At 35.8% G+C, this 11166-nt stretch overlaps 1 protein-coding gene and 1 long non-coding RNA gene across 2 annotated transcripts; one reads left to right on the forward strand and one right to left on the reverse strand.

Moving 5' to 3' along the window:
- The first annotated feature begins 4507 nt into the window (after positions 1-4507).
- LOC108982916 (protein FAR-RED IMPAIRED RESPONSE 1-like) lies at positions 4508-6976 on the forward strand. The gene is made up of 5 exons (XM_035695199.1): positions 4508-5024; positions 5216-6144; positions 6388-6540; positions 6728-6793; positions 6929-6976. The coding sequence occupies exons 1-5, from the start codon at positions 4508-4510 to the stop codon at positions 6974-6976; spliced, it is 1713 nt and encodes a 570-aa protein (XP_035551092.1).
- Positions 6977-7874: 898 nt separating this feature from the next.
- On the reverse strand, positions 7875-10457 carry LOC108986015. Its single transcript, XR_001995287.2, has 3 exons — positions 9603-10457; positions 8927-9022; positions 7875-8266 (listed from the first exon to the last, which is right to left on the reverse strand). It is a non-coding gene; the product is annotated as an uncharacterized LOC108986015 (long non-coding RNA).
- Between the last annotated feature and the right edge of the window lie 709 nt (positions 10458-11166).

Below are 11166 nucleotides of genomic sequence, written 5' to 3' on the forward strand. Positions count from 1 at the left end.
GTCGTATATGAGATGTTTTATGCGTGACAGGCCAAAACAGTGGGCTCATTGGCTTCCATGGGTAGAATGGTGGTACAATACCACTCTTCATTCCTCTACTAAGATCACCCCTTTTAAGGCTTTTTATGGCATTTCCCCTCCATCATTTCTTCAATATGTTTCAAGTACAACAAACAAGGTTACGGTAGACTCTAAGCTTAAGTCCAAAGAGGAGATATTTGCCTTCCTAAGGAAAAATTTGTTAGCTGCTCAATTAGCTATGAAACAGCAGTATGATGAGCACCATACACCAAGAGAATTTGAAGTAGGGGATTTGGTGTACTTGAAGTTGCAGAAGTATAAGCAAATCAGTGTAGCCTCTCTTGCTAACTCAAAACTGGCTCCAAGTTATTGTGGGGTTTTTAAAGTTTTACAGCGTATTGGGAGTGTAGCTTACAAGATAGAGTTGCCACCAGGTTCTTCCGTGCATCCAGTCTTTCATGTGTCAAAATTGAAGAAACACATTGGGCCATCAGCTAATGTTTCACAAACATTACCAATTACAGACTCTCGTGGCGCCTTTAGAAGTGAACCTGAGTCTATACTGCAAAGGAGGATGGTGAATTTTAACAATAGACCTTTGATTGAGTTGCTAGTCAAATGGAGGGTGCACTTGAAGAGGATTCTTCTTGGGTCTCCGTGGATCAGTTGAGGTTGCAGTGTCTAGACCTTGTGGGCAAGGTCTTTTGAAGGGGAGTGAATTGCTAAGAGTTCAAGGGTGAAAGGAGGAGGAAGCATTTTAAGTAAAAAGTAATGTTAGAGAGAAGCCACTATAGTAGTGCACACTTTGCACTCACTGTGTGACTGCTTCTAGTTGATTATTTTCAACACTTACTTAAGGAGATGTGTGATCTAGATGATGCCATATGATATGTGCAAAATGGATGCTCCCAATAGTAGCTTCTATCTATATTTATTCTTAAGTAAAATGGGTGGAGGATTGGAAAAAGAGTTGCATTAGTTGAAGGGAAGCCTGAAGCACGTGATCTGAGCGTGACCTTTTAATGAGGATGAATTTACGAGAGAGTCCTTAACTAATGAAGTGTAATTACTAGATTGTCGTTGGGTGGGTAGCAACCTGCAGAGGAGCTAGTTGACAGCTTGACGTGTGTAGCTTGAATTGGAGTTGGAGGAGGGGAGAGATTGTACGACGCGAAGGAGAGGAGGGATGAGGGATGAGGGATGAGGTGCGGGTTTAGATTTGGTTTTTGAATTTCAGTGGTAAGAGTAACCAGGTAACTCAGTGAGGGTTTCACAGTCAGAAAAAATAGAAAAAGAAGCCACGTGTGTTTGGGCAAATTATTATCCAAGATTTTTTTGTCATTTTACCCCTCCCTTTCCCAAACCCCAAGGGCCCAAACCCCTCCAAAATCCCATATGAGCAGCCCAGTGTTACCACCCATTATTTTTAAGAAAAAATTTACACAACTTCTTACTATTTATATAATCTTTATACATTATATATTTTTTTAATTTTTTTATTAAATATTTAATATATAAATAATGAATAATATAAATAATGAATAAAAATTTTAAATTATTTTAAAAAGAATAAACTCAAAAAAATTTTTAAAAAATATTAAAAAATATTAAAAATTAAAAAAATGTAGTGTGTGGAGGTTAGAGAGGTTATGTAGCATTGCTCTATTTTTAATCATGTACCGTACTGGCTATTGAACCGGTATATGTATCATATATATTTCGTACCGGCAAAAATATCGGTACCGGCCATATCGGCCAATATTTCGGCCTGTACCGGCCAATATTTCGATTTTTATTTTATTTTTTCATTTTTTCAAACTGCAAACTTATCTTTTTGCCATCAATTAGAATTAAACTATTTATAATTTATATATATGTATTTATATATAATTTATTCATATATAAACTATTATTTTAAAATATAATTTATATATATAATTTATTCATATATCGATTATTCTGAAACGGTATAAGAAACGATACTAATATCGAAATATTTTATTTCAATATCTTGATATGTACGAAATCGGTATTCAAAACATTGCCACCACCATTTCATGTTGACACCAACATTGTTGCCAGCCATCTTCCCCACCCACCAGGTATCTCTCTCTCCACTTTCGATCTTGTTAGTACTCAGTAGATCAGTGTTGGTACTCAGTAAATCAATGAGCAAACAAGTGGCATCAATGTAAATAAGTTCCAGTCGACATCGATACAGGAACTGCCCCCTTTTCGAGCAGAAGTCCTCCTCCTAGAAGAACGACCCCGATGCAACGCTAAGTGCAAAAGCAAACCCAGAAAGAGCAGCTAGCAGATAAGCTCAGTGGTAATAATAATAAAACACACATTTTGCTTTATCAACAATGAGCCAGCAATTCAAGGAATATAAACCCAAAAGATTCTTCCTTGTTATATTCCTTCATGTTGTAGCATCGGATTTTTTTCTCTTTATTTCCTTTTTTTTTTTAATCTGCAAACATAATTTTCTGCAGGAGTAATGCTACGTTTCCCACTTATTTCTACCGTTTAATCTTCCCGCTGTACGTGGCGTGCCAGGTGTATTAAAAAAAAAAAAAAACACAAGTTATCCCCCCCCCCCCCCCCCCCCTTTCTCTCCCCTGCTACTCAACCCAACATCCCCCTGCTACTCATTTTCTCTGCAGAGTTAGAACTCAAAAATCCCCAACCCCGATGAAGAAAGCTTGTGCCTTCATTTCCTCCGAAGAACCTGTCAGAAGTCCACTAGCATCCAGTCCGCGAGGCATTTTCGGTGCCGTCTTCCGGCTCTCCTCCGTCCAACCTCCAATCCGAGAGGTACATTTTCCTAATTTTTTCTATCTTTTGGGATTTCCTTCTTTCCATGGCCATAGCCTTTAGTACTCTTAGCTAATTAGTGTTAGAGTTAGATATTGGGACAAACTCTGGTTTATTTTGAATGAAAAACCATGCATGTGATAACAGAGCATGGTGGAGTGAGAGAGCTTCATGCTTAATCCAAGCCTCAAGTAGCAAAAGTCCAAAAAAGTTATTGTTTTAACATGTAAAAAGACACTGATAATGCATTTGAACCAACTTTATGAAAAAAACGAAATGCATAAACCCACTTCCTTACATTGGTCTTCTGCAAAATGATAAGCGATACTTGAAAAGCATGCTCCTTTATACCTTTCTCTTGAGCTCCTTCATACAAAACATCATTATATAAGCATGCTTCTTTATACAAAAGATAGGAATGATTATTTCTGTAGCATGTAGAAAGATAGAATTAAATATTTATATATTTTTATAAGTAATAAAATTAAGAAATTAAGATCGGTACGAATTAAATATTTATTTTTAAATGTTTCAACTCATGAGTAGTGGGTTTGGCTATTACTGGATCATATAGGATTTCATATAGTGTAGACTCATGCAACAACATCAAAGAAAAGTTAGTTCAACAAACTTACAGTGAAATAAGTGCTTTGCTAATGTATCATTAGGCATGTATTCTGCAACAAGTAACCTCTCATCACCTTCAAAGCAACAACCAAATAGAATAATGCATTGGTCACAAATTATATATTGGACTGAACACAAGTATTTCTCAAGATAATGAGCAGAATGGTTACAAAAAATTATCTTGTATCAAACAGTTTGAAAATAGTTTGTATATGTTAATACAATACATGTTTTAATTATCTTGACCAAAACATTATCCAATGAGTCTTTCATCATATTCATCTGCATGTTTACCATTTCTGTAGGCATATATATCTCATTTAAATTGAATTGCATTATTATATTATTTGAATTGTAAGCATATAGTAATATGTGATTAATAATATATTTTGTTTTGGTACAATAACCAAAACAACACTTCAAAACATCCACACTTACGGTCCCAGACTAAGGCTTGCTTCTTCCACATATATGTGCTATTGGCCAAGAAGAACAAGGGTAGATCCTCACCTAAGCATCTGGATGTGGTGCTCTAAACAACCAAATGAAGCCCAATGGTCATAAATTCCTATGCAATGATTGCAAATGAGACATAACTTCTCTTCGAATTTGGTCTCTTTTTATTTTCCTAGTTGTGAGTGGAAACTGTATCTCCCATAAAATGAACATCTTGGCCACATATCAATGACAATGCCAATTATCCCAAGATGTTGTAATAGGATTGCCTCCACCTAGTCAAAACAGACACCTTTACTTTTAGTGGCCACATATCAATTACAGTTTGAAAATTTTAAAGAAACTGAATGTTATGACCCATTTTTTGCTTCTCTGATCACCTCACCATTCCATAAGTAGATTGTTTATTAGATATGGATTTTTGACCCGCAAATTTTAAGTTGATATCTTTTATGATTTATCTAAGAAGTTGATTTCTGATACTAATTGATTTTCTAATTTCAAACTATATTTGCTTGTTCTGACAGTAGTAGTATTTTTTTCTATATCTTTTTGTATCATTGTAGGCAATTCGAACGGAAGTACAATGGATGTCGACATAGAACATTTTGATCGTGAGTGTGATGAGGTAGGAATTGATAATGACATTGAATGTGATGAAACTATTGAACAACCTACGGTTGGAATGAACTTTTCATCTGTAGAACAAGTTTTGTCTTACCATATGAAGTATGGTAAGCAGAAGGACTTTAGAGTGTGTAAAAGAAATTCTAGACAAGATGACGATGGGAACATCAGATGGATTTGCTTGGCATGTGTGCGAGGAGACACATCAAAGAGTAAGGCTGCCAATGTTATGAAACCAAGACAGACAGAGAAGATAGGGTGTATGGCTAGGATTAACGCGATACTGAATAATGAAGGTGGATATACCCTATCTAAGGTAATCTTGGATCACACACACGTTTGTAGTCTGAGAAAAGCAAGGCATTTCAGATGCTTTAAGAAGGTTGATCCTCGGGTGGCTAAAAGGCTTGAAATTAATGATGAAGCAGGAATACGGTTGTCCAAAAATTTCAAGGTTGTGGTTGTTGAAGCGGGGGGTACGAGAATGTGCCAATCGGGGAGAAGGAGTGTCGAAACTATATTGACAAAGCTAGACAACTTCGCCTCGGGGTTGGAGGTTCTACAGCTCTATGTAACTATTTTCAAGATATGCAAAAAAGAAACCCAAATTTTTATTATAAGATAGATGTTGACAATGGCATGCGATTAAATAATGTGTTTTGGGCAGATGCCAGAAGTAGAGCTGCGTATGAATCATTCGGGGATGTCATTACATTTGACACAACATATCTGACTAATGTGTATAAGATGCCTTTTGCACCGTTTGTGGGTGTTAACCACCATGGACAATCAATTCTATTCGGATGCGGATTGATATCCAATGAGGATGCAAATACATTCGAGTGGTTGTTTGAGTCATGGTTGAAGTGTATGAATGACCAACCACCAAAGGCAATCATTACAGACCAAGATAAGGCCATGAAAATTACAATTTCAAGGGTGTTTCCAACGTCTAGGCATCGTTTCTGCTTGTGGCGTATAATGAAAAAGCTTCCTGAAAAATTTGGATCACATTCTCAATATGAGGAAATTAAGAGTACTCTACATAAGTACGTTTATGACTCTTTCAGTGAGACTGAATTCGAATCACATTGGCATGATATGCTCGATACCTATGATCTACATGAGAATGCATGGTTGGTATCACTATATAGTGATCGCCGTTTTTGGGTGCCAGCGTATGTTAAAGACACATTTTGGGCTGGTATGTCAACGACACAACAGAGTGAAAGTATGAATATATTTTTTGATGACTACATTAACTCTAAAACAACTTTGAAACAATTTGTTGACCAGTACGATTCAGCCCTAAGGAGGAAGGTAGAGAATGAAGCAATTGCTGACTTTAATTCATTTAATACGGAGATTCCTTGCATCGGTCGCTATCCTCTTGAGAAGCAATTTCAGAAAGCATATACAATTGCTAAATTCAAAGAAGTGCAAGAGGAATTGCGAGGATTTTTATATTTGACTACTTCATTAGTGGGATGTGAGAGTGGTAGAAATACGTTTGTAGTTGCCGATGAAGTTCAAGTTGGTGATGACTTGTTAAAACGTGCAACTTTCACTGTCAAAGTTGATGAAGATCCCCTTGATGTTAAATGCAGTTGTAAATTATTTGAGTTTAGGGGCATATTATGCAGACATGTTCTTTGTATCTTGACCCAACTAGGCAAGCATACAATACCATCAAAGTACATCTTAGATCGGTGGAGAAAGAATGTAAAGCGAAAATACACCTTCGTGAAAAGTAGTTATGACACTAGTAGCATCGATGATACCCGAAGGTATGATAGGATCTAGAATTGTTTCTATGAACTGTGTTCCAATGCTTCAAAGGCCGAGAGCAGTACTTTGAAATTGATTAGCCAGATAGAACAGTTGAAGGTACAGTACCCTGGTACTCCTGATCCAGCTACTTCCATGGGAGGCACGACAGTTCATCCAGCTACTTCCATGGGAGACATGACAGATAGAGTGCTTAGTCCGTTGGTAGTTCGAAGTAAAGGAAGACCATCATCTAAGAGAAAAGAACATCCTATTGAGAAGAGTCTTAGAAAATCTCGTACAAGAAGACGATTACACCACGACTAACCTGAGGTTCCTTTTTTATTAATGTTGTATATAAAATATTATATTTCTTATGATGATAAATTATTATTTTCATTCCAATGAACAGCGGAGTAGTCACGCTCCAGATGAATGCATTGTCCGTGGCACACATCATGAGGCTCCTCAAAGCCAGGTACTTTTTTTGCTTTTCACAATTCTATGATTTGTAATTAATATAAACACGTTAAAAATAATGTACTTTTGCTATAGGATATACAAAGTCAAGTTTAGACAGATGGTCCAGATTTTTTTGCTACTCCTTCGACAGGTGCGGATTATTCTGGCATTGGACGGACTGCTCTTCCCTCACAGGTAATTCAAACTACATTATGATGCAGAAATTGTTAATACAATACATTTAACAATTTTATGCCACTCACAGTACACTCCTCATCAAGTATACACTACAAATTTTTTTGGTATTGGACAGACTGCTTCTCCCTCACAGGTAATTCAAACTACATTATCCATTACACACATTTTTAACACGGTTTATTTAACAATTTTATGCCACGACCAGTACACATCTCATCAAATATACTCGGAATTTTTTGGTATTGGACAGACTGCTCCTCCCTCACAGGTAATTCACACTACATATTATATATTTTTGGTATTATTTTATAAAAAGTGTGTTACCACTTTTAACATGTTTTTTATGCCCCCCTTAGGACACAACTGATGAAGTATACACTTGTCTATTTTTGTGACTTTAGATGCAATGGAAAGGATTGCATGTCTCGGACCAAGATAATGATCCAAAAAATTAATCATACATGATACAAATGTGATGATTGGAAGAGGGCATGCTTCTGGAAGAATGCTGATTGCTTTTGTATATTTTGAAAGGGGCCAATGATATATTTTATATATTTTGGGAGGGACCAATGGTATATTTGCTCATATATTTTGTAATTAAATTATAGTTTTATGGGAGGGACCAATAGTATATTTGTACTCCATTTTTCTGGTTCCTTTATATTTTGTAATGAAACACCATTTTCTGGTTGATTAATGAAAGGAGGGACTACATGGTCTAATTCTGGTTGATTAATGAACTATGATTCTTTCTTATTCCTTTTTATTAATTTTGAAATGAGATACTGTTATTTGGAAGAAAGTTTAGAAGTGCAAAATTTGGGCAATAACACAAAGTCTATTCCCACTTGACTTTCAGCTTGCAGGAACTGGTTAACTTGAGCCAATGCCAAATTTATAAATCCTTTAACCATCCAAAATTTAAATAACATCTACTCCAACAGATTTATACATCATTCAGTTTTTACTATTACAAAAAATAACCAACCAACCAACCAAGCATAGTCATATATTACATCTACCAAGCAACCAACATCTTTTTTCAGAATTTCCCAAAAACCATGCCTAAACAAAGTACCCACGACATTAAAATTACTAAAACTACACTGAACCTCTCAAACTTTCTCTTGCGCCTCTCAGTCTCTATTTCTAGTTGATGTCGATTTGTTTAGATATCCATTGCAAGTTGTATCTTTTGAATTTCGGTTTTTAAATGGTTGATTATATTCTCGCCATATGGTAGAATTTCCGGGTCATACCAACAAAAAAACCCGGAAGAATGCCCAACCTACAAAATCAATGAACATATATTAGCAAACAAAGCTTACCCATATGATTTTCCAAAAACAAACCATATTTCGGTATGAATAAGCATAATATTTCTTTTGAAAAAGATTTCAAATCATTCGTGGCAATCAGAAAACAACATTCTGAGTGCATTAGCTAAACTTCCATCCAAAAATTCACTATCAGTATTTAAAAAATACCCACAATAAAACAAACTCCCTATAGTGATAAGAATGCCATAAACAACTACAACATTCATAAATTTGGAAAACTGAATGGAATGCCAAAATTTGATCCAAGTAGGGAAGGCAAAGCAAAAAAGAGAGCTACAAAACTGTTAAACAAGCATATAGGTGGGTATAAAATGCCACATGAGAACATTATACTGGTTAATGTATTCCATTATGGTACCTTACTTTCATATTTTAACACAAACTTTTTGAATTGTTTTCACTTATGTAATAGAAAGCTCACCACCAAAAAACCAAGTTTAGATTTTAAAGATTATGCACTAGGTTGCACACAGACAATCTAAAGTTAAGACTCCGGCATAAGAATTGACAAACCCAAAGAGACAACTTGCTCTTCAACCTCCAACAAACTAAAAATATATTTACAAGAAAAAAGAAAAAATATCAGACCACCATGCATTAAGAAGTACCTGGTTAGCATCATCTCGCAAAGCGGTCAAATGCAAAGAACCTTCCCTAGTCATTTGCTTTGAATCATCAATCCCAGACAAGCATTTGCCATAGGTCTATTAATGAAATACGAACCCATCTCAACATTTTTATTTTGCCAAAAACCATAGCTGAGAATTTTGGGCAGCATAAAAAAAAATCATTATTTAAATTTAAAAAAATAAAGCTTATACAGATTAGGCATTAGCATGCCTAGAGAACTTGTTGATTCAAAAGACCTAGAACTCCAATCCAAGTCCTTCGCCTGGTCAAAATTGCTGACCGTGGTTAGTGTCCTTGCACTTTTCCCTTCTAGAACCATGTTTAGACTCAATTCCCAGAAATTAGGCATACTCAACTTGTGGATTGAATGCTACTTCCCAGAGTTAATATCAAGAGAAAGCTATGAGTTGGTAGGAAATTATTTTCACACGACTCTTTCTTCACCGATAAATATGCTTCGTGTTATATTCAAATTTCTAATTATCTGACATATATTTTCAATTTCTAACTATTAACCAATTTATGCAGAGCAATAGCATATTGCTAACAAGATTACAACCAAATTTTGGAATTTTGGAAGAGCAACCGCTTCACTTAAATTTACAATCAATATTACAAAGATTTCAAATAAAATGTTAGCTAGAATGTCCTTACCCCTTTTGGCGTGACAATGGTGAGTCGACGGAAGCTTTTCGAACTGGGATCGAGGCTTGAACGGGAGGCCACAGAATGGGTCTGAAGGGGTGGCGACCGAAGGGCGAGTCGACGGAAGCATGGGTTTCTCGAACTGGGAAGGAGGCTATTTGAAGGAGGTGACGGAATCGGTTCTGAAACTGAAGGTTTGAAGACAAAAATGGAGGCTTGGCTTGAAGATGAAATGAGAAATGGATTCTCTTTGGTGGGCAGAGTGGGTTTCTCTGAACGCTTGAAGATGAAACAAAAGCTTGCCTTGAAGTGTTATGCGAAGACGAAATTTGAAATGGGTTCCTCTGGCTTGAAGACGAAGCTGACGAAGACAGACGAAGCTGACAAAGATGAAATTTGGACTGGGTTCCGGTTGGCTTCTAATTTTTATATTTGAAATGGGTTTCTCTGAAAAAAAAAGACGAAGCTCGAATACGTCGGTTGGCTCGAAGACGAAGGAGGTTATAATTTTTAAATTTGAGATGGATTCCTCTGGCTTGAAGACGAAGGTGACGCAGACAAAAGTTGAAAGTTGAAATGGGTTTCGGTTGGCTTGAAGACCAAGCTTGAAGACGAAGACTGTTCTAATTTAAAAAAAAAAAAAAAGCTTTACTTTTTTAATTTTTAAAAACAACAACCACATATAGCGGGAAGGGATAACGGGACGTTCTGAGCGGTGGGCATAGTATTTCCCTTTTCTACAGAAGCCAGAGAGAAATATATGTACCTTCCGGTTGTTGTTTGCTGACACTGGCTCTGACAAATGACAACCTCTGTTTTGCTGGGGACGGGGAATCAAATGTAGGGGGATGCTTTTCCATACCTCCTAATCCTCTTGGCCTACACATTCGCGCACAGTGTCATCATACACCTTAGCAATGGACTTAAAAGAGAAATGCTAAACATCGTAAATTCGGACTCAAAAAGTGTCTCGAATGTTGTTATTATTTTTTTATTCTTTTTATTTTGGTGATTAAAGAAGTATTTTTTAATAATATTATAAATTTTTTTATTTTTTAAAAAATATTTATGATGATTAAAAAAATATATAAAAAATAAAAAAAATAAAAAACTGAAATGTGCTATTTGGAAAGTACATTCAAAAACTTTTTTCGAAAAATGTAGCAGTGCTTTGGACTTAAAAGCCTAAAGGATAATTCCAATCTCTAACTTCATATAAAATAGTAAATAGAACTTTTCACATAATATAATAACTTGATATAATTAGCACATTAAAACTCTCCAAAATCCGTGGCCTTTAATCTCACACTCGATTTATGAAAAATATTCAACTCATGATCTTTAAGAATTTATAGTTCACAATAATCCTCCAAAAGCCGAAAGTTCATAGCCACGAGCTTTACGTCCCAAGTGACCTCAAGTTAACTAATTTTCAGTCCTCCAGAAGTTTATTCTCAAACTATCATATTATAAAAAACCATGCTTCCGTTGCACACTCATACAACTTTGTTAGCAACCGACTTCTTATCTCCCAACCGACTTTTTTACGATGAAGAAATCTCAATTACAAGTT

Source organism: Juglans regia, chromosome 10 (assembly GCF_001411555.2).
Source record: "Juglans regia cultivar Chandler chromosome 10, Walnut 2.0, whole genome shotgun sequence".
NCBI lineage: Eukaryota > Viridiplantae > Streptophyta > Magnoliopsida > Fagales > Juglandaceae > Juglans > Juglans regia.

Excerpts from the sequence above, each read along its gene's own strand:
- LOC108982916 (XM_035695199.1), top strand. The coding sequence starts at position 4,508 with ATGGATGTCGACATAGAACATTTTGATCGTGAGTGTGATGAGGTAGGA. Across the intron at positions 6,541-6,727 it reads ATAGAGTGCTTAGTCCGTTG|CGGAGTAGTCACGCTCCAGA; the intron begins GTAGTTCGAAGT and ends TCCAATGAACAG. Across the intron at positions 6,794-6,928 it reads ATGAGGCTCCTCAAAGCCAG|GTGCGGATTATTCTGGCATT; the intron begins GTACTTTTTTTG and ends CTCCTTCGACAG.